General features: G+C 43.8%; 1 protein-coding gene across 5 annotated transcripts in view; it reads left to right on the top strand.

The window, feature by feature from the left end:
• Window positions 1-23,908, top strand: part of dhrsx (dehydrogenase/reductase (SDR family) X-linked) — a 37,334-nt gene that overhangs the window by 10,299 nt on the left and 3,127 nt on the right. For 4 of the 5 annotated variants that reach the window (XR_014118213.1, XM_027010244.3, XM_027010236.3 and 1 more), the window contains 3 exons: window positions 11,148-11,249; window positions 13,214-13,421; window positions 14,972-15,179. Coding sequence is in view for 4 of the 5 variants with exons in the window: in XM_027010244.3 (XP_026866045.2) it covers window positions 11,148-11,249; window positions 13,214-13,421; window positions 14,972-15,179 (518 nt within the window). In the remaining variant the exon portion in view is untranslated. The remainder of the gene's footprint in view (window positions 1-11,147; window positions 11,250-13,213; window positions 13,422-14,971; window positions 15,180-23,908) is intronic. The other variant, XM_081701162.1, reaches the window with a different exon arrangement.

The raw sequence follows: 23,908 nt of genomic DNA, 5'->3' as shown, positions 1-23,908 counted from the left end.
ATTTGGGAGTGTGCGTGTGTAGGTGCGTGCGTGTGCGCTTGTGTTCACGTGCACCTACATGTATGTATTTACCTCATTGTGGCATATTTTTGATGTTTGCCTGGTCCCTATGGGGTAAAGGATTTTTTGTGTGCAAAAATGTAGATTTTATTTGGAAAAACAAGACAAATTTTAAGACAAAAACCTTTGTGAATTATTTTTGCTTTCTGAATTCATGGTTAGAGTTAAGCCTAGGCACATTTAGCCTTATTTTAGAATACATTCGCATTATTTTAGAATAAATTAGCATTATTTAGATGCAGCAGTACAAAAAAGTACATTTGAAATGCCACACAAAGATAGCCTTAGAAGACTTGGGTGTGTGTGTGTGTGTGTGTGTGTGTATTTTTCTGTCTTTGTGTTTGTGTGTTTAATAGAAAATAAGTGCAAGATGTTTGATGAATGTGCAGGGTGTGAATTACGTTGTCCCACTGCCAGTCTCATTGTGATGCAGATGTGATCAGGAAACATGGCACACTGATGAAGGCATCCTCTGATCCCACTGGCTCTAAGCACTCCTCCCACACACACAAACACGCTCTCACACACACACACACACACACACACACACGCTCACACACACTCATTTACCGTCAGTGCCCTGACATGAATGTTCCTGTCGCAGAATCCTGTGAACTAGGGCAAGGGAGAGAGAGAGAGACGCAGCCTCCACCGCCTTATCTCTGTGCAGAGAGATGTCCCTAGATGAGAAATGAATATGTCTGCGTTTGATGCAGAGCCACAGACAGCTCCGTGTGTGTGTGTGTGTGTTTGTTTGTGAACATGAGTGGGTGGGTGCATCTACGCTTCCTCCTCCGTACTCTGCACGATCCATCACGCTGCCACTCGGCGATGGGCTAATGATGTCACTCAGTCAGGCGAAACCACCTGTGGCGAGGAGCGGTGCTTAAACTGCCAGTGCGTCCCGCTCGTCACCTCTGCCGTGGGGCTTGGCTCGAATGATCCGTGACCAGAGAGTGACAGAGACGTGTAGGAGCTGACGCCCTGCCCACGCGCTCCTCCTGCCGTGTGCGTGGCTGTGTTCCTCAGCCTCCCATGAGCTCCAGTCCACTCTCAGAGGCTCTGCCAATCAGCTGGAACCCTGGAGCTGTAGCAGGGAGAACCCTAACCTGCTTTAATTGAGACACTGACCCCACGCCTGGCCCGGTGAAGGTGCGGCATGCGTGTGTGAATCGTGCAGTAACCCCCACACTGCTCACATGCCAGAATGTCAGAGCATGGGGTAGTGTATAGGACATCCTCTTTAACGCCAGTTATAGTCTAACTCATGTTACCACTTCATGGAGTACTCAGCTCTGATTGGTCAGTTGAGGCATAGTAAATTAAACATTTAGGTTTAGCATTAAGCATTATTTTGTGACAGTTATTTTTTTACTTAGCAGAGTAATAAGAAAAGAGCATGCAACCAATCATCACCAAAAAACAATCAACCAACCAAAAAAACAAAAACCCACTGCATGTCCTTACACCGCAGTGAGGAGTTGTTTCGCTTTAATGATCGGATTTTGCATGTTATCTCTGCAAATAAAATGGGATTTTCCCGTTTCTTATTCAGCTCATTAAGTTTAGTCTAATCATATGAAAGTTGATTTTGCCGATTGTGAGAATCTACCTGATTCACATACACATGACTTACTCCAACCTCTGGGATAAACAGGAGATATATGTTGAGTCTATGAAGCCTGAGTAGCAATGGTTAGCATATGCTCTCAGTTCTGGGCTCTTTGCAGGACACACGTAATACAGGCAGATTTGCACAATGTCACGCTGTTACCAAATGCCGCTTTACTGTAATGATTTACCAGATGGTATGCTTAGTATTTTGTGTCTTTGACATCATTTCTGGCATAATGGCAGGTTACTTGTGATCCAAGATGGCGGTTACCATTGCTTTTAACATGAAATTGTTGAAACTGAATTATATGTAACTTACTTAGCTCAGCACCACTCATGTAAACTGAAGTGAAATAAACTACAATAAAGTAGGTTATGCCTCTGCTTTAACGTCATAGCAGCAATATAGCTCGAGGCTGCCTGTACACCGCCCAGCTTTTTGTTCACAAACTCTCAAGCCTCTAACTCTCCAGTCTTTAAGGACAATCCTGACTCTCTGGGAATGCTAGGCCTGCCTCGATATTCAATTTGACCAAATATCACGATATTTGATTCACGCTGCAACATTATCGACACTGTTATGATAAACAAACGAACATCCAGGCAGCTGTGGTCAGCGAAAGCATTCGAGTGGCATCAACGCTGTTCTTAGAAAACAGAGACAAACGCTGAAGCGCTCTGTGCGTCACGTCAGTGAACACGACAAGGCTGACGCCCGCCACAGATGCATCCCTGTCCTTCGTCTCGGCGTCTCTCCTGTCCTCTGAGCTGCGATTCGATCAGGGCGTCGCTTGCAGACGTGCGATGGTCTGTGACAGAAATAATGCAACGTTAAAAAGCTCATCAAGCACCCCGCCTCCAACCGCTACCTCAGAAGTCTGTCTTCGTCAAGCGTCTGGTGACTCAGCGGGCGCGAGTGTTGAGTGACTGAACCAGGACAGCATGCTGGAGGCACGCACGCGTACCCATACACACTTTTAAAAACGCACGCACGCACGCACACACATTGTGGATCCGCTTCCTTACTGTCCTGACTTAGAGAAGAAGGTTGCAGGAAGTATCAGTGTGACCCGGCGTTACGTCCACTCCAGATGGGGAGGCGATTATGAACCCCAGGCAGTTTATTTCGTCACTGCTTTCTGTTTGTGCCTGTCCTCCGGATTCAGGTCAGGGGGACTCCACCATCATAGTACCAGTTGTAATATGTGGTTAGCTTTGTGCAACACAGGGAAATGGAGGGAAACAGAGTGCTACGGTGGTATGGGTCGTGGACTTTTGTCTGTCATTTTGTTGAATGCCCTGGGGAATGACAAACACTTTGTTGACTAATGGTCTTATTTTCCTTTAGGTGTACCTATTGCAGGCTTATTAATCAGTAGACAAATCTAGGACCAAATGGTTTAGTTTGTGTGGGTGTGGGTGTAGGTGTGTGTGTGTGGGGTTGGGGGTATGGGTGTGTGTGGGTGGGGGTGTGGGGGTGTGTGGGTGGGGGTGTGGGGGTGTGTGTGAGGGTGTGGGGGTGTGGGTGTGTGTGGGTGTGAGTGTGGGTGTGTGGGTGTGTGTGTGTGTGTGTGTGTGTGTTCACACACATGCAGTAGACCAGCCTTAACTCAGTCTTTAACATGTTTGTTGCCGTTCTAAACAGAACTACACTGTGCCAGCGGTCCTACTGTCAGAGTGTGTCTTGTGTGCATCGTGTGTGTTGTGTGTATGCTTTATACTCATACTTGGAGTGTGCACTGTATGTATGGTTTGTGTGTGGTCGCAGTGTGCATTGTGTGTGTGTTGGGAGCATGCATTATGTACATGTCGTATGAGTGTGTTGTCACAGTGTGTATTGACATCTGACTGCTGCCGTGAATAGACCTCAGCACGGCCGGCTCCTCTCCAGAACCTTCTGCCCCCACGCTGGTGGAGCTGGTGTTTTGGCCATCGAGGACTTTGTGCCAGGAGGCTGTACCCCTCATGCGCTGTGCAATGACTTCAGAAGCCCAACATGTATGTGACACAAACTCTGTGTCAAAGACCACCACCATTGCCCCCCTGCACAAACACACATGCACACACACTCTCATATAACGTGCATATAGTGTGATAGCTTGTATCCCATCAGGTGATATTATGCAGTCGTCCAAACGTACCTCCCAAACTGCCAAACACATACACTGCGATGTGCCAGAGGTGCATAGGACATGCTATATTAAAGTGTGTGTGTGTGTGTGTGTGTTCCAATCTGACCTTGACGATCAGCTCCTGTTCTATAATGAGATAACAACTGTGACTGTGCAATCATGGCATGGGGCGGGGGAAGTGTTTCCTCCCTTCTCCTGTGTTTTATACTCCTTATTGATTTCAAGAGATGGAGAGAGAGGGAGAATCTTTTCACACCCATCATCCCTGCTCAGATTTACCATGCAGCTTGCCTCCCCTCCTCGCCTTCAGAGGACAATCGTTCCATCTCTCCTATAAAGATGGACCTCTGTGGCTGCCTTCCGCTCCTGGCTTCATCCGGAAATCTCGTCTCACACGGAAGTACGTGCCTGTCACTCTAAGGGTGTGGGTGTGTTGGTGTGTGTGTGTGTGTGTTGCTGGCACACATCGAGGAAAGAAGATGTCTTTTTTGGTGTCGTGTGAGGGCAGTACGCCAATCACGGCATCCACCAGCTGGTATCCTGGCAGCCTGTGGCCAAACTCCTCTCATTCCCCCACAGCCCTGCTACATCAGAGCCGGCTGATGAGATGAAGACGGAGGCACGGCGAGAAAGACAGAGAACGACAGCTGACAAAGGAGGTGGAATATTTTGGCGTCCGGTCGGCTTTGTCCGTAGGCTAGCCCTTATGTTTGCTTCTTAACAATACAACTCGTCAGTTCATAATCTGAGGTCAACCCATCATCTTTCGCTCATTACCAGCTCATTACCAGGTCTTAGATTCTAGTCCCGCACCACTCCACCCACCTTTCAAGACACCTCGATAGCCTTCCTCCATGTCAGTGCACACCAGAAGGCGGCGGCCGTGGGTGCCGCTACTCGCCCTAGTATTAGAACCCCGACGAGAGAGAACGACACGAGGCGAGCCAGGCAACGGCTCCAGAGCTTGCCGTCCTGCCATGGGGTTCAGCGTGTCCGCCGGGATTCCGTTGCCACCGCTGCCCGAGAGCTAAGGGCACGCCAATGCAGATCGGTTACGCTGGAAATCTGCTCACAAACTGTGTTCTAGGCCCTCAGCCCAAGTTTCTGTGAAAGATGATAAGAGTAGCGAGGAGATGCCGGATGAGAGGCGGGGTTGGCCGGCTGCTCTACCCTACTCCCTGGGTAGTGATCATACCTTTACCCTACTCCCTAGGTAGTGATCATACCTTTACCCTACTCCCTGGGTAGTGATCATACTGTTACCCTACTCCCTGGGTAGTGATCATACCTTTACCCTACTCCCTGGGTAGTGATCATACCGTTACCCTACTCCCTGGGTAGTGATCATACCTTTACCCTACTCCCTGGGTAGTGATCATACCTTTACCCTACTCCCTGGGTAGTGATCATACCTTTACCCTACTCCCTGGGTAGTGATCATACCTTTACCCTACTCCCTGGGTAGTGATCATACTGTTACCCTACTCCCTGGGTAGTGATCATACCTTTACCCTACTCCCTGGGTAGTGATCATACCTTTACCCTACTCCCTGGGTAGTGATCATACCTTTACCCTACTCCCTGGGTAGTGATCATACCTTTACCCTACTCCCTGGGTAGTGATCATACCTTTACCCTACTCCCTGGGTAGTGATCATACCGTTACCCTACTCCCTGGGTAGTGATCATACCTTTACCCTACTCCCTGGGTAGTGATCATACCTTTACCCTACTCCCTGGGTAGTGATCATACCTTTACCCTACTCCCTGGGTAGTGATCATACCGTTACCCTACTCCCTGGGTAGTGATCATACCTTTACCCTACTCCCTGGGTAGTGATCATACCTTTACCCTACTCCCTGGGTAGTGATCATACCTTTACCCTACTCCCTGGGTAGTGATCATACCTTTACCCTACTCCCTGGGTAGTGATCATACCTTTACCCTACTCCCTGGGTAGTGATCATACCTTTACCCTACTCCCTGGGTAGTGATCATACTGTTACCCTACTCCCTGGGTAGTGATCATACCTTTACCCTACTCCCTGGGTAGTGATCATACCTTTACACTACTCCTTGCAACGGCTACTGTCTTGAAGGGGGATAACTAGGAAGGGTTGCAGGGTCAAGAGGTCAAAAATAAATGGACATGCTAAAGAGACAAGGCCACGGGAGAGATCCAGGCTCGAGTAAACAAAACATTGTGTATCCCTTTCCCCTCGGTAAGTGGTAAACGCTTACCTGTACTGCAGCCAGTTTCTTAACAAAAGAGAGACATTATGAACAGGCCAGTCTGAAACTATGTAGAGTCAGCGTTTGGATCATTGGCCTCTAGAGATAAGCCCAATATCAATGGCCATTCAGCAAAAATTAGTAGTAAAAACTTAGGAATTGAAAGAAATTTATCTTTATCTTACTTTTTCCACAGCAGTGGAACGTCTGTTGAAAATCAGGTTTGAAGTTTACACCTCTCATACATGCAAAGATTTTAAATGCATCAGATCTCATCAGTTTCTTGTTGTGATCATGCAATTTCTGAGTGCTAATGATATAATTTTAACTTCAAAACCAAACAAGATGTCAAAAACATTCTCTCACACCTTGGAAGCTTGGTGCATGATGACATAATCTAATCATTATCTGTATCTGTGTAACGGGGAGAACCTGCTGACTGAACTCAAAAGTTACTCATCACTGTAGATTGTGTACATATATACCCAACCATATACATTGTACATTGTGTATATAATCATAATATACATATATATTGTACATACATTATTAATATATTTTGTACATACATAGAATATATATATTTATCTGCATATATATATTTTTCTCTATGCACCCCTGGTTCTCTTCCTCAGTTTGGACAGAGCACTCTCCACCATTTCACTGTGCGTTATACTGTGTATGACTATGTATGTGACGAATAAACCGAACTTGAACTTGAACTTGAACAAACCCACAGTTCAGACATATTTAAAGGGTGTGTGTGTGTGTGTGTGTGTGTGTAAGGGCGGGGGGTGTTTTAGGGATTCCCTGGCAAATCTTAATGAGATTATACATATGTGAATGAGCGAGGCAGGGAAAGAAGTCGATTAGATTTTGGGAGAGGACGAGAGAGAGAAGAGTAAGCCATGCCAGCTCATGTTCTCTCTCCAAGGTGGTGAAATTGAATTTCCTCTAAATGGTAATACATATCGATTTGATATTTGCTCAACAACAGCAATTTTGTTACTACACAGTGATTGTGAAGAGATGCGTAGGCTATGAGACAGGTGTCTCCGTGCGTGCGTGTACTACAGCTAAAATTCAAGCAGGCAGCACACAGTAGGCTATAGCTCACTGGAACTTCAGCCTTACAGCATATCCAGTTAAAGCTTTCTCTCTGGACACACACACACACACACACACACACACACACACACACACCCCTACACTGTAACAGGCACCTTTCTGATAACAGACACACACTCACAGACAAGGTTAACGTATCTCACCCCTGATTCACCACAGCTGATGGAAGTTCACCCATCCTCCTCATTACTCTCTCTGTTTGGGTACTTCTGTCTCCTAATGGATTTAGAGCTTTATTAAGCTTTTATTAGCATAATGTAGCATTCAATTCATTTATAAAGTGTTTATTATTATAGCCATTGTCTCTAATAACATTCAAAAAAGTCCTTAATAGATTATCAGCTGTCTTTTAGTGCGTAGAATAATAGAATACATTATGAACATGGGTGAGTATTTTGTGCTAATGGAGGGTTGCCGAATTGACGCAGATCTCACACCCGAATAGGGCAATTAGTGTAATGTGGTTGGTAATTACAGTGATTGCGTGGCTATAATTAGTTTAATTAGGCGGTTGAGTAGTCAGCTCAGGAATGATTCATGCATGCCCAAAACAGGATGTTGAGAAGCTCATATTCCGATATGTTACGAGCAATTAATAGTAATAACTGATAGTAAAACATCTGTTTATTGTTAGGATGAGACATTATAATTTTAGAATAATATGTTGATATCATTAATAATTCATTATGGGTCCAAGCGGAAAGGTTCCAGATGTAAGACAGTCACCATTTATGTGTCATGTGTCAGTCATGGGTCATAGTCATTTCAGTGGATTACACTCCTACCCCCTTTCATTTACCAGTGTACCCTCACTGCTTCGTCTCAGTGCATGTTCTGCGCTCCTCTGCCTGTTTCCCTGTCAGGCAGTCGTAGATCGATGACACTGAGGTCAGAGCGGCTCGGAGGAGCCCTGGAGCACATCGGGCCCCCTAGGAGGCCACACTCAGGGCTCACTCTAGTGGGAGTACCATCACTGGCAGTCAGCCTGGTATTTATTGCTAAGTCCACACCGTTACGGCTCAGGAGCAGCGTCTCTACACGGGTTTAGGCGAATCAGACAACCAAGGCACAGGCAAACTGTCATGGCAGGATAATTTTAGACTGGTAAAAATACTGCATCACATCAAGCTGATTTCAAATATTGAGTCAGAGTCCAAGACTACTCTTGTTTTTATTTATTTCTTTTTTGTATGACGCTCCCCCCACCCCCGCCCCTTTAAAAAAACAAAAAACCCAAAAACCAAACATACTGGAAAACGGTAGTCACTAAATGTACCCATAAAGCCCCACTTCCCCCTCACTTCTTTGATCTGCGCTGACTTTGCCAGCAGCCTGCCGTCACATCGCGCCATCCACAGAGCAGCACCGCACACCAAGGCAGAGCTGAAATTCACTTGGTTTTGAGAGAAAGGCCACCAGCCACGGTGCACATTTTTTAATAAGCCACCACATTTCACCTTTGCCATTGTGCCGTGTGAGCGGGAGGCAAAACGTGCCAAATACCAGGATTAGCATAACATGAATACCCAGGTCGTCTGAAGCGCCGCGCACGTAACGGAAAGAGCTGAGGGATGGAGTTGGGGATGACACGCCGCTTTCTTATACAGCTGCTCAGACGCTGCCCTACCATGTCCTACCATGTGAACACGTCAGGATACCACATCATTATAATGCCATTCAGAAAACGTTTTGTCCACTAATTTGCATTAAAAAGGAATGCGTTTACATAGACGCATTTCATAAAACTTGGCTTTGACAGTGGTACTTGAAATGATATACGCAATAGCAATACAAAGTAAATAAATAAAGTGCAATATTGAAATATCTAGATTATTAAATCACTGCAATAAGGCAAGTAATCTTGCCTGTTGGTTGTAAAGCACAATATTAAATATCTCATTGCTCACTATTCTCTATAGTAACAGAATTACTGATAAATTCACTCATTGAAAAGGGTTTCTTAGTTTCTTCAACAATAAAAGCAACAAAAAAATATCCACCCTGTGATGACATTTCAATGATTTTCCACCTCCAAGTTCAACTTGCTGTTGAAAAAATATGATGAAAAGAACATTATCAAAGCACTAAAAATCTGTTTTAAACGAATAGAAACATCTATAAAGAACATTGATTTAAATACTTCAATTACAGATACATTGTTTCAAAATAGAAGATGCTCACCTGTGACTGGTGGAGGTCTAGCCCACCATCTACATGCCCAAAAGCACACGTTTTCATCCACTCCGATGGGTTTGCTTTTGTTTTGCTGCAATTTCTGTATCATTGGGATCTCCCAACTCTTAAAGAACTAGCCTTCTCTCTTTGTATGTTTGTTGTTGTCTGTGCCCTCAGTCAACATTTGTCCTCCACAGTATTCGTATAATTACTCATATTCACAAGCTGCCATTAGCTCAAAGGTTACTTCAGCCTATAGGAATAAATGGTCTAACTAATTATAAATGGAATAACTAATTATAAATGGAATAACTAATTAGACTTGATGGTAGAGGCGTGCTGAGCAGCAATGAGTTGCAAGATCCACCGATTGATCCTGACAGATGCATGGATAGGTCATTAGATTATTGAAATGAGCTGTGAGGAACCCTCTTACAATTACCTGATCAAATTAGCTTTGAGGACCCGTCTTACAACTGTCTGATAAAATTCCAACAAGTTGCAGAGTTTTATAAATAATATATAAATGGTCCCGATTGTAAAAAGCCCATAATGCCTCCTTTCTACACGTGTACGTTGGACTGTTCACTTGTGCTGTGGAGTGAGGACCATTTCAGACAGACTGTGAAGTGCTACAGAACCATATCTTTCCTGATCAAGAATGTTGAGGTCAAGAGGGATTTAAAACAAGTGCAAGAAAAGATGTCTTGAACAATGCATTCAGCTACACTGGTGAATGTGAAGAAGTGGATACAGGGAAACAGGCAGCTCGAGAAGCGTTTTTAATGCAGCTCTGTTCAACTGGACCGGCAGTAAGAGGGCGTTTGAAAGCACATCCTTTTGACTCTAAGTAGGCTTTTGGCAGTCACTGTAATTTACCAGCTATTAAGCTTTATTAAAAGGCTTAATTGCATGTGTGCTTTGATGTACGGACTGCCCAGTGAAGGGTTAGCGCGCGAACTGCTCCGCATAAAAGCACAAAATCGACGGCCTTTCAACCAGGCTACTTTGTGTCCCAATGATGCCTCAGCCAGATGGGAGTCCAAGAGAGCATAACTGGCCGTGCTCTCTGGGCAAGGAGGGCAGCCTCCCACGCTATCGATCAGGGCGATACTAGTCCTGCTCCCACACCCGAAACACAAGCAACTGTACTGTAACGTGTAAATGGCAGTTTGAAAAAATGTGGTGGCTGCTTCTTGCCATAGAAGAAGCACGTGTTACCCTAAATCCTAACCCACCCTTGTCGATAGCTATCATATTATGGAGTTCGTAATCGTTTGATAGAATTGGTGACAACTAAGCTGAGGTCAGCGTTAAACGCTAAAGTTAAAAAAACAAACAAAAAAGCACAGTCATCCTAAGTAAGTCTTTGGAATCTTGGAGATCAGTATACTTTAAGTGACATGTATATGTGTTTCCTAGACTTAACCATCAAAATGTCCATTAGCCTGCAAGCACACCTCACCTGTTAATGCTAATGTGGCTGACAAAGAACAAATGCTAATCGTGAGTACCTCTTAGAATGGTCTCATTTACATAATGATAACTGGACCCTGGTTTCATTCATTATTAGAAAGGTTGCCATGTTTGGGGTAATCTGTTACTTAGCTTAATTAAGTATTTCAATAGGGCATTCCTGAGAGTGGCATGCATCATTGCTGGTGGGGGTTCGAGTCATGGCCATAGGCCATTGTATTTGAGTTCTTTTAAAGCATGTATAGTAAATGGCACCATATTGATTCACATGATCGATTGTTGGATGTTGCTGCATTAGCAGTGATCATGCGGTTTGCTTTTGGTTGCAGTGGAGTTCATGTACCTGGACTTGGCCTCCCTGAAGTCTGTGCGCCAGTTTGTCCGCAGGTTTGAGTCCAGGGGTCTGCCTCTGCACGTTCTCGTCAATAACGGTACGTAGCTTGAGAAGTAGGAAAATAATTAGCCAGAATATTTTGTGTCGTTTTGACCAAGAATGGCAACTTTTGTTGATTGCTAATCCTACTGGGAAACTAAGATATGATGCAGCTCCCAGATGTTCACTGATCAGAAGAAACCATAGGTGAGTTTTCATAAGATATCAACATCATGCTATGCTATTTCAATCCCATAATACACCTACAGTACACCTTACTCTGGGTTTCTATGCTCTACTACCTTAAGTTAAGGTTTGAGCTCTGGAGGCCTTGGAAAATTCTTGCTAGTTCATTTTAATTCCTTTTATTGCAGTTTTCCTACCTGGAGAACTTCAGCCAGAGGGGCTTTTGGGCCATTTCAGAAACTTTGCCCAATATCTCAAAATGATCAGGACTCGCAGTCGAGAACTATCTGCAGGGCTCTGCAGCAGAAGCCTGGTGCTCATGTGTTTTTTTAGAAGCGTCTGATCTCTGTCCTCGGGCCCTTGGGGGTCGTTTGTTTTTAAATGGACAGTTCTTATTTAGCAGCCTCCCCTAGGGAGCGTCTCCAAATGGGAGAAACAGTCACAGTCTGTCCTGTCTCAAACAGAAAATTAATAATTCACACTACCTTCCTCTCTCTTTCTCTCTATCTCTTTCTCCCTATCTCATTCTCCCTATCTCATTCTCTCTCACTGTCATTTGTTCTCCATGGCACACATTCCGTCCTACTGATAACAGTTGAAGGACAAATGCATTTGTGCCACCCCATCGAGGGTCTAATGATGTAGAAAGGTCACTGCTTGACCCCCCCCCCCCCCCCCCCCCCACGTCTCTGGAACAGTAGCACTGATGCATTATGGGTAGGTGACAAGACTTGTCAGTCGGTGTGGAATTACTCTTCAGAATTCTACAAGCTCACTAAGGTTTTGATTTTTTTGTGAGGTATCACAACTGCAGTGTTAGATCTGTGCTTCTTACCTTTTTTGTAAATAAAAAGGCATATTTAAAAAAATAAATTAAGCACATCAGACATTGGACAGAACATTGCTGTAATCATGATTGTTGCGTGTTCTGAAGAACCGAGCAGTAATTCTATTAAGAGCACAATTTTGATGAAACATTTTGCAAAGCGGGGCTTACTCTTGCGTGGGAATAGACCATGCACATAGACAAAAGCAGGGATTGATCTTTCGAAGGGATTCAGCACAGGTTATGCCCATGTCACACTGAAATCTCCCCTCTGTCTTCAGCTATCCCAGATTTGCAAGTTAATATGGAATCTCACAAAAGCTGGTGTCCAAATAGCTCATGCGTCAAACCGGAATTTTTGGTCAGGGTGAACCTGACCCGCTCTGATCTCTACATTTTTTCATTCAGTACATTTTTTTTTTTGAGTGAAGTCACGAATTATGCCTTTTCAGAGAAAGGCACCGACAAAAGGTTGTGGGTTTGACATTTGGGGGGTGGGGGGGGGGGTTATATTGGCCAAATCCACTTAAGCTGCAGTATTTTCACACCAATTGCTTTGCTAAAAGTGCTAAACTGGCATGAGAGGGCATATGAAACAATCTACCAGAAACACCCCACCCCTCCCTCTTCAGACAGCGTCTTTGGTGTCATCTGATCTTCTGATAAAGCATTTTTAGAGCCTCTGAAACCCTTCCCTCTTTAGTCGAGTATTCAAGAGCCTCTTTTCCTGTGAGAGGGAGTCTCAGAATTTCCCCCCTACAATTTTGTCTGCACCATCACTTGAGCTCAGAGTGGGTGTTTTAAACTAGCGCTTTCAGCTTCTGTCTTTCTGTGCCTAGTATGCCCTGCCACTTGGTGGATCCTCTAATGACGTCCCAGCAATTGAAACTCAAGTATTTTCTATGGAGCCCTCTGCCCTCACATGTCCCCAACCACAAGGCACCTTTGCACTGTACATCTCGTTGGTTATGTGCAGTCATGATCTTGTCTTCGCTGTTGGGCACGTCTAGCGGGCGTCATGCTGGTCCCGGAGCAGGTGACGGAGGACGGCTTTGAGCTGCATTTCGGACTGAACTATCTGGGCCACTTCCTGCTCACCAACCTGCTGCTGGATGCGCTGAAGAACTCGGGCAGGAGCGGCAGCTGCTCGCGCGTCGTCACCGTCTCCTCGGCGACGCACTACGGAGGATGCCTCAGCCTGAACGACCTGCAGGGCAGGTGGGAGGGGCTTTGGTTTGTTTGTTTGTTTTGAGGGTGCCACATGTTGCTCCTGGAGAGGCACCCTTTTGCAGAGGTTATTTACAACAATTGGGAAACACAGCTGAACTAATCTTGGTCTTGGGGAGTATCTAAATATTGCTACCAGGTGTGCAGGCTAAAGAATGGAGCTAAACTCTACAGGGCAGTAAAAATCACTTGGCAGATGTCCACAATTCACAGTTGGGGGTAAGAGAAGTCATGGAGGTTATGGCCAAACTGAAGGTACAGGCAAATATGTCATCAAGTGAGCTTTTTTACATCTTGCTTGGCTTTGTTTCAGTGTGCAGAAGCGATTATAAAAAAGAGCTGATGAATTTCAGACAAAACCAATCCATTAGATTACCTTACGCACTATATGTTCAGGAAGGATTCACGTTTTCAAAGTTTTGATAGCATGCTATTTTCCCTAAGTGTATGCAATGCGAGGAAATGCATGACTCAACTTTGTCAGCAGTTTCAGTATATGGATTCAGTATGCTTTTTGCCTATTGGGAAAGAATATGGCCAATATTTAAGCCTTAGTTTAAACATCTTAAAAAATGAGGACATGCTTGCCATCTTTATTATCCATGTCAGTAAGACAGAAAAGCTGTCAAGTAACACCAGCAAAAGACACAGATTTACAACGGGTAGCATGTAAACCCTGCCCGTGACAGCCAGTGACAGCTGAACATTGGACATCAGTGATGGCGTTAATGTCCCCGCTCCCATTTTATCCCATAATACACACCCACACACTCAGGACACCTCCATACAACTGGCCTTGATGGCAGCTTGGCACTTCAAATTATATTGCCCCTGCTTGTGTTACCCCTTTTGTACATATCGCCGACACACCTTCCTGCTCAAGGACACAAGGAACGTAACTCGGCACGGGGTCAGAGCGTTATGTCTAGTGATTGAGCGAACGTCGCACAGCCTCCGGGGAGATGGAGCGCGCCGGCTATAAGCGCGGCAATGAACGCAGACAAGCGAGAAAATGAGATACAGCAAAGCACTGCAGTGCCTTACACCCATGCAATGGCTCGCTGCCACACTCTAGATTCAGCTGTGAGAGTGGGCGGTCAGAGCTAGTGCAATGGATTGTTGAGTTCGCCAACTCCTTTGAGAGATAGAGGATGGTCTTGTCGTTTGTTTTTCTTTTTTTTTTCTTTTTTTTCCCCATGGCTTATCACTGAAAAACACAAGTTAACTGAACCTCAGTATCTTGGATTAGAAGGAGGTTGGCAATCTTGAACACCTCCAAAATGCAGTTACAAAAGGGAACAGGGTATTAACGAGAAGGAGGGATAACTATTACATTTTAATGAATTGGAATCAGGCCGTCGTGTCTCGTCCAGAATCTTTCTCTGTCTGCGTCTCTCTTGCCTTCTCTCTCTCTCTCTCTCTCTCTCTCTCTCTCTCGTTCCCCTCTCTCATTCTCTTTTTCTCTCTCTCTCCTCTCCCCTCTACACCTCTCTCCCGCTCTCATTCTCCATCCTTCGGTGCTTCTCCCTTTCCTCTCTCAGGTCATGCTACAGTCCCCACGGGGCATACTCCCAGAGTAAGCTAGCCCTGGTGCTCCTCACCTACCACCTGCAGGAGCGTCTGCAGGGCCAAGGAGACGCAGTAACAGCCAACGCCGTGGATCCTGGCATGGTGGACACAGCCCTGTATGAGCATCTGTGCCGCCCTGCCCAGATGGCCAAGAGACCCGTGGCCAAACTGCTCTTCAGGGTGAGCAAGGAGTCGACAGCCACCTCCTCTCCGGCCTCTGGCCAGATTCCAGATTAGTAACCCTTTCCTCGCCAAGACATATGTAAAAGCTTCCTTTTTGCCTGAATAGTAGAGAAAGCAAGAATTAATATGCAACTGTAGTCTGGAACATTTAATAACTATAATAATTAATGATTACTTACTGCATAGATGTTTAATACATGTCTTCCAAGCCAGTCCAGCGTGTGTGAAGCATATTTCAGACTCTTGTTTAACTCTTTATTTCAAACTGAAGGTTGCTTGTCTCATTTGTTTTCCTATTCATTCCATGGTCTGGTATTTCCTTTCATCGCTTTGTCTGGGCCACAGTTGCTTTTTAGTATTGCAAAGATGTGACATAACAGCGGCGCTTTCTTGTTAGAGACCTAATGCAGCGCGTCAGTATGTCTACATCATACCCTAATATGAAATATGACAATGTGTCTGGAAAGGGTGTGATATGAGGCAGTTCTCTTGCATTTTGTTTTTCCACCTTATCAAGTGGGAGTTTTTATCTGTGGCTGTCAACAGGACCAGCTGGTCCCTTGGAATTCATCTCAAAAACGCATGGTTCTGATGATGTATGTCAGGGTGAAGGATAATTGAATGTATCTAACCCCAACAAATCAAAAAGGGGACGGCTATGTGGATGCTTGTGTTCGATGGTAATCATAGGTCGCTCTTTCAACCCTCCTGATGTCTTGTGATTCTGCCAGATCAGAGGGCAAGAAAGAACAAAAAAAAAACAAAACTTGGAATTATGAGAAAATGAAAGCACAGCAGAACTGCCGCCGCACCCTGAGGCCTGGGTTGTGGACATCCCAAGATTCGGAGGAAACACACATAATGGTGGAATGCTTTAACCTGCATATGTATCTACTTAACCATGTGCTCAATTAAAATATGCATCATTTATTTATAGGGTTCAAGCTATAAAAGGTTTCCAACGCTGTTTCCCTATGGCTCTTTTTAGTATTATGCATTTTTCTCAAAGCTTCTACTCCCTGCTTCTATGATATCAAACAATGAGAGGATTCTGTCCAGATAAAAGAAGCTTCCGGAATTGCCAATAAGCTGACATTACCCTTCATCCAACAAAAGATCACACTTATCTTTCTCGCCCAAGTTTAATTTCCGCCAAACCATCACTTGCTAAGATGGCCAGCACTGATATTTTTTTATTGTGATGTTCATCGGCATGGTGATTTTCACTTTTCTTGGACTTGTGTGTCATAGCCAGGTCAAGGCTTTGGGGCTTGATTAGATGGTAATCAAGATGGTAGATGGTAGATAATCTGATTCTCCATACTAAACTAAAGCTCTGCGTGTTTGGATATGCAGCGTTATAAGTCAGAGATGTGACGACAGCTAAGGCCAAGTGTAGCAGAGGTTAGGAATGGCACAGTACGCACATCTAGACAGGAGACTTACGCGTTGTTGGCAGCTTCCCTGTTACTGATCGTATCGTTGCTTTTGCTCAAGCCGACAGGTTTGTTCTAAAACACCAGACACTTCATCTCTTTTCCAAACACACCTTTGTTACAGGTGCATTTTGTAAGTGAATAAGCACTGATTACAGCCCAACTGTGGGCATGATTAGACAGCCACCCTTAGGCCGTCCATGGCAGTTTTGGACCAAAGAACCCAAATATTTTTGGAGTGGTGGACCACCACTCAGCAGACCATTGACACTGACAAGGTAATGCTGTGGCTCAGGCTGTTGCTCGTTTATCCAGCCCGTTTGTTGGGGTTTATCCAGCCCAGTTTTGTTGGGGTCATATCAGAGTAACTGCTGGGTTGAGTGCGATGCATCACCCAAAAAATATCCCACCCACAGTGGCCTTGTGCTCAGAAACTGACCATCAATGAGAGGATTAACATCTGTGCAAAAGTACACTTGCCGGTGTTTCTGGTAAATTGGCTGTTGAATGTAAAAGCTTTTGTAAATGAGGCTCAAACTGCTTGTTGTCATATATTTCCAGGTGTGTATGTTTCTTATAATGTGGAGGTAATAATATACTGGAAGGTATGTGTGCAGCATGGCAAAGAGTCAAGGTTTTGTACTGGATAGACAATGAGGTAAGAACGTGTGTGAGGAAAATATTTTATACAGCTTGGGGAAAAATGCTTGGATGGCATTAAGTTCCGAAGAAGATGGCTTATTGAGACATCAAAACAATCCAACCCCACAGAGAGTCTTTAAAGAGAATCTTTGAAGAGATTATATATATAAGTGATAATGCTTTTTAAAGTTATTTTCCTGGAAACAATTTGACTTTATTTGGCTGTCTCTGAAGGGTCTAAAAACTGATGAAGGAGATTCCAGAGGGCTATTTTTGGCTGTCTGTATTTCCTGTCAGATTTTTGTGATATAGAGAGGGTAGAGTGAAAGAGAGAGAGAGAGACAGAGATTCATTTCTCCTGTAAATTGGGTGGGTTTTAGGTTTTTCACCAGCCATTTCCTCAGAGCTTAAATACACCCACACCTAGCAGAGAAAAACGGAGCATTTGCATCCTTCTCCTTCAGTTTTTATTATCAGACTGAATGACCTTGCAGAAGACAATTAAGTACTCAAGGACCGTTTCCTAGATACTGTTGATGTGGGATGCACATTGATTTTGGTTGGGTGCTCTGTTTACATGGTGTTTGCCAGAGATAGGGCTGAGTAAGAATACCAGAACACTTGTTGGCCAATTAGGAATCTTGAATCTTCACAATGAGTGGCTGGATCAGTTAGCACTTGCTCTAGAATGCCTGCTAAGTATTTATTTATAAAGCACATTTAAAACCAAAGTGCTGTACATGACTGATCCTTAACCTCTATGATACATCATTAACAACATAACATTCACTTTGATGCAGAAATAAATGTCCAAAGCTGCAAAGTTAAGTAAGCCAACTGGTAAAAATATGTTTTCAGTCTCGTTTTAGAAGTGGGGATATAGTGAACATATCTGATTTCTAATCCATAGCCTTGGAGCTGCAACTGCAAAAACTGCCTTCTTTGTCTTGAACTGAGAGCAGCTAGGAGCTGATTGGAAGATCTCAGGGATCTGGAAGAGGAGTAGGTTTAGAGTGATTCTGTAATGTAGGACAGGCCAACTCCATGTATAGCCTTAAAAACAAATAAGAACCCTATAACAGGAAGACAGTGGAGGGAGGCTAAAGTCAGAGTAATATAATCCTTTTTCTTTTTGCCTGTGAGCTCTTATGCTGTTAGGTCTCATTGACAACCATGTAAAGGCCATTACAGTAATCTAGGTGAGATGAGCGCATGTATGACCTTCTCCAGATCCTAGGGGTATATAAATTACTTAATTTTCGTGATTGATTGAAGATGGAAGAAACTAGATTTGTCAACAGAATTAATCTGTTCGTCAAACTGAGACCAAGACCACACTGACATTCTTAACCAGAGGTTTGACATCCAGTTTGATTGCATCCAGGCACTCATAAAGATGGCCAAATGAGCAAAAATTAGTAGGCCTCAGTGGGAGATAGAGTTGGGTGTCATCTGCATAAGAGTGGGACAGAATGTTATGCTTGCTCGTGATATTGCCCAATGATACTGCATACATGTTGAGAGGAGTATAAGTATAGACCCTTGTGGTACTCCATGCATGATGATAGTAGTAGGAGAGAAGTAATTCCCAACATTTACTGCAACTGTTGTAGGGAAACCATGACGCTACCCCACTGAGACCAACCAAGTGCTCAAGATGATTATTAACAATGTTGTGATTAATCGAATTGAAAGGTGCATTAAGATCTAGCAGGAGTAAAATGGCACAATCTCGGAATCTACAGCACACTCAGTGCTATGAAGGTGTTGGAAACTAGACTGAAAAACTTCAAAAGTGTCATTTTTAGTGAGATGAACACATAATTGTGAAAAGACCACTTTTCTAAGAACTTTGAAAGAAACGGTCATTTCAAAATTAGTCAAAAGTTATTAAGTGTAGTAGTGATATGATTTTTGATATGCGGTTGCAAAAGCACATTTAAAACCTATTTGGACAGTGTTTATTATAGACAGCACACTAAGACTTGTTGTATCAATTGCATCAATAGACGTGGCTAAAAAGCAACACATTTAGCATTAGCACGTTGAAAATGCCAGACTGAGAGTGGAGTCATAGCAGGGTGTGTGATATTAGACCTGATTTTCTTAATTTTGCCAGTAAACAAAATAATTAATCATATTAAAAAGAACTTTCCTTCCTTGATATGATATCAGAAAAAAACATTTCCCTAGCAGTTTTAGCCACTTCCTGGGAAGCAGAAAAGCAGTTCTTTAAGATAAGATACCTATGGCCTGCCTTTTCCATTTCTGATCTGCTATCTGAAATTCCCTTCTAAACCTCCAGGTGAAAGCACTTAAGCAGGGCTGTGACCTGAGCTTAGCATGCCTGGTTTTAACCGGAGCAGCAGAGCTGAGGATGAACAGTTCGAGTAAAAATTAACTAGTTCTTCAACACTCCCACTAGGTGTTGTAGGCATAATATGAGGAATTCTTAAAGTAGGCTTCTGAAAAATGACTAATTATTTGCCTGATAGCAACAACTTGTGGTTCAAGTACCAGACGTTTCACATGGTAACAACAGACTGAAAATTACCTATGACCATAAATGAGAGAACGAGATCATAAGTATGATACTGATTTTGTAGGACCCCAAATGGACTGTACAAGGCTAAAGAATTTAAAATGTGCTTAAATAGGTTTTCTGGGGCAGCAATTATGAATGTTTAAATCTATCAGTATTTGATAACTGAGTAACTGATATCAGTAACTGAACTTCAGAACTAGTGAACAATTCAACCAGAAGAACATGAAAACTGTTTTTTAAAAACCACCACTACACCTCCATCACATCCTGTATTCTTCGGGAGTCAGTTATAGACATTTCCAGTAGGGGACTTAATTCACATATCCCAAGGCATGTTTCTGTCAGAAATAATTTGTCCAGGTCATGAGATAAGAAGAATTCTTTCAAAATAAAAGTTATGCTCTCATAGCAGCACCATCTTCACTGAAGCAATCATCAGTGCCAGCCCATGAGAAAAGTCCAGTCCCTGTAGATCCTTGTAATCCACTGCTACGAATATAAGGGCACGACCGGAACCAGGTTAGCAGGTAGAATGCCTCTGAGTTGTATATATTATTTCCAAGAAACATTGACAAATGCTCTGTGTAGCATGACCACCGCCAACTTCCAGATCAGCAGAGATTTTCTGAGGCATGGATTAGTCTCCCCATCTTCACCCAGACCCCACCACATCTGCTGCGTTTTCTGAAACATTTCCCCCGTAATCTGTAATCACTCTGCTCCAACTCCACTCCATCTTGTCTTATTCCCACTCCTGGCTTTCTTCTCATTCACAATGCTCAGTAACCCTTCTGCTCCATCACCACTCCATGTTCTTGTGCTTCCCACTCCTCATTCACTCTTTGCTCAAGCCCAAAAAAAGCTTATATTTTATGTGCATTAAACAAATATAAGTTCTTAGCATACAAAAATGTGATATTTTTGAGACATCTTTATAGATTCCACAAATCTTTGGAGGGAAAACCTCCCTGTACTCATGTTCACCGTTAGAAGTTTTAATCAGTCACTTAGTATTAGTAGACACTTGTGATATGTGTGAAAATGCCTAGAGAAACAGGTAAAATGCATGTAAAAATGTAGGGGAAATTGCACCATGGACCATTGTTAAGTTTTGCACTGGAGCAGTACTAGAGCGACCTTGGAGATAGGGAAGACACTGATGCTCCTGCTTTAGGAAAACCTGCTCCTTGCTGCAGGCGAAACTGCTGTTCCGCTCCCTGCTCTGTTCTCACGCCGCACAGCTCACGTACTTTGTAGCCAACAACCACATCCGGGCCATCACGCCTCCAGTGCAGCATGGCTGAGGTTCAAATTTGCCCAATCGTGTTTGCTTCTGCTGTGCTTGTTACAATGCTTAAGATGCCCAGCAGACTTTAAGGCTCTCTGTTCCACAGAGATTGTTGTTGGTGGTCAGTGATGGACTTGCATCCTTTTCATGGGTCAGCTGATGGCACATACGACAGCGCATACAAAATTATTGTTCAGTGAGTGCTTTAAAAAAATTGTAGGACTAAAAAAAAAAGCATCTTAAAATAGCTTAGTAAACAAATCAAAGACTAATGTGTGTGCCTCAATCTTTGTAGATACTTTTTGTACATTTAGCAAAACCAATCCATCCGCATATATCATTATTCTTGGAAAGAGAATGCACGTAATCATAGACTCCAAATCAGATACAACTCCAATAGACCTTTCAGTTGAAACCTAGTACAATATTGTACTAAGTGCAGTAGTGTAGGGTGCTTGTGTATAGCAGGTGGATAATGCTGCCAAAAAAAAAAGGTAAATGTGATTGAAGAATGTCTGAATGGCATGACATATCTGAACATCAATACTGAACAAGTTCATCCCATCGTCACTACAGTTTATCCACCCTCAGATGGACACTTCAGGTCATAATGCACCATGTCACAAGGCACAAATTGTCCCAGGAACAGGCAGTTTTTCAAGGCAGTTTTTTTCACTCACTTGCACAGTTCTTGCATCTGTTGGGTGTCTTTGGGATGAGATGGAAAAGGCTCTTCACAGTGGGGCACAGTAGGAGAGCAATGTGATCTACAGAACCTACAAGACGCAGTCATGTCCGCATGGTACAGCATTCCTGCAAAACACATCCGGCATCCAAGCTGAGGTGAATTCATGCTGTTTTGAAGGCCAAAGGAGGTGCAGTGTGCTCTTAGAAACATATCATTACTGTTGAAACAAACATCAGAACTCAATTTTTGTGTTTTTTTTTGTTTTGTTTTTGTTTTTTTACAGGAATTTAAAAAAAATAGTTCAGCTCCCCTTTGTGTTATGGGAGCATATTTAATGAAATGTGGACCAATAGAAAATTTATTCCAAATAAATTTGTCATTCCAAATTTACTTGGAATGACATTTTGTATCTCTGGTAGATAACAATGTTTTCTTCTCTTATAAAGTTCATCTCTTTAAGTGTCTTGTTATGATGGTGATGATTATGGGAATTTCCTGCGTGGTGAATCGCTTTAGCAGTCAGCTCTAGTTTTCACAAAGCCTACAGTCTCTCCGTGTCCCACTGATAGGAGGATTTTTCTCTCCTTTGTGCAGAATATTGATTCCGCCCCAGGCTTAGCATGCGGAGAAGGCTCATCAGCTTTAATCCACATTCCCTCAAATGAGAGGAGCGTGGGGGAGAGCAGAAGGAACATAAAGAAGCAAAAGGAGCATAGGGAATGTGTGAGAGCATGAGGGAATGAGAGGGAGCATGAGGGAATGTGAGAGAGTGTGAGGGAATGTGAGGGAGCTAAAGGGGAGTGTGAGGGAATGTGAGGGAGCGATAGAGGGGTGTAAGGGAATGTGAGGGAGCATGAGGGAATGTGAGGGAGCAAAGGGAATGTGAGGGAGCAAGAGGGGAGTGTGGGGATGGGAGGGAGCGAGAGAGGGGTGTGAGGGAATTGAGGGAGCGAGAGGGGAGCATGAGGAAATGTGAGAGAGTGAGGAAATGTGAGGGAGTGAGAGGGAGCAAAGGGAATGTGAGAGAGTGAGGGAATGTGAAGGAGCGAGAGGGGAGTGAGGGAATATGAGGGAACGAGAGAGGGGTGTAAGGGAATGTGAGGGAGCGAGAGGGGAGCATGAGGGAATGTGAGAATGAGGGAGCGTGAGGGAGTGAGAGGGAGCAAAGGGAATGTGAGAGAGTGTGAGGGAATGTGAAGGAGCGAGAGGGGAGTGTGAGGGAATGTGAAGGAGCGAGAGGGGAGTGTGAGGGAATGTGAGGGAGCGAGAGAGGGGTGTAAGGGAATGTGAGGGAGTGAGAGGGGAGCATGAGGGAATGTGAGGGAGTGAGAGGGAGCAAAGGGAATGTGAGGGAGCGAGAGGGGAGTGTGAGGGAATGGGAGGGAGCGAGAGAGGGGTGTGAGGGAATGTGAGGGAGCGAGAGGGGAGCATGAGGGAATGTGAGAGAATGAGGGAGCGTGAGGGAATGTGAGGGAGTGAGAGGGAATGTGAGGGTTCCGCAAGAGCAACATGCTTCTACGATAGATCTTCTAAGTCCACAGTGGCGACGCTGCTAAATCTGTGGGTGACCATTCTGGGACTTCAGAAAAACAAACTTCATGGATGAGACATGATTCTAAAAGTTGCACCTTTGTAACCATGGATGTGATACTGTACTACATTTGAATGTTTCTGACATTTTCGTGGTCACTATAGTGTATTAGATATGCTAGTGACCATTGAGTCTAGGGTCTCAGGATTAGCATACTATGAGTTGAGTGCTCGCCTCTCCACTCCATCTTAAATATAGGCTCCTTAAAAACAACTTTGTGGACACCCTTACACTATGGACAACAGCCATTGTGGGAAACTGGTACAATTTCCCAGTAGTAGCAGATTTGTTTTTGTTTTTGTTTTTTTTAACAAACTATATTCCAGGATATTTTGTTATATAAAGAAGTGTGTATAGGGTATAGAATTAGACTAATAGACTTTCTAATAGACTTTAATTGAAAATGTACATTAAAAGGCCATGATCACATTCCAAAGGGAATTAAATGAAGCATTACCAGTTTAAATTAAACATTCATTTTGCTATCCAAAACAGTTTCAAAGTCTCTTTTATCAATATTTACAACTTTTTAAAGG

The sequence above is a fragment of the Electrophorus electricus genome, chromosome 18, assembly GCF_041902795.1.
Source record: "Electrophorus electricus isolate QZ-2024a chromosome 18, ASM4190279v1, whole genome shotgun sequence".
NCBI classification, from domain to species: Eukaryota; Metazoa; Chordata; class Actinopteri; order Gymnotiformes; family Gymnotidae; genus Electrophorus; species Electrophorus electricus.
The sequence above is the reverse complement of the archived record's forward strand: the minus strand, read 5'-3'. Positions and strand labels throughout refer to the sequence as shown.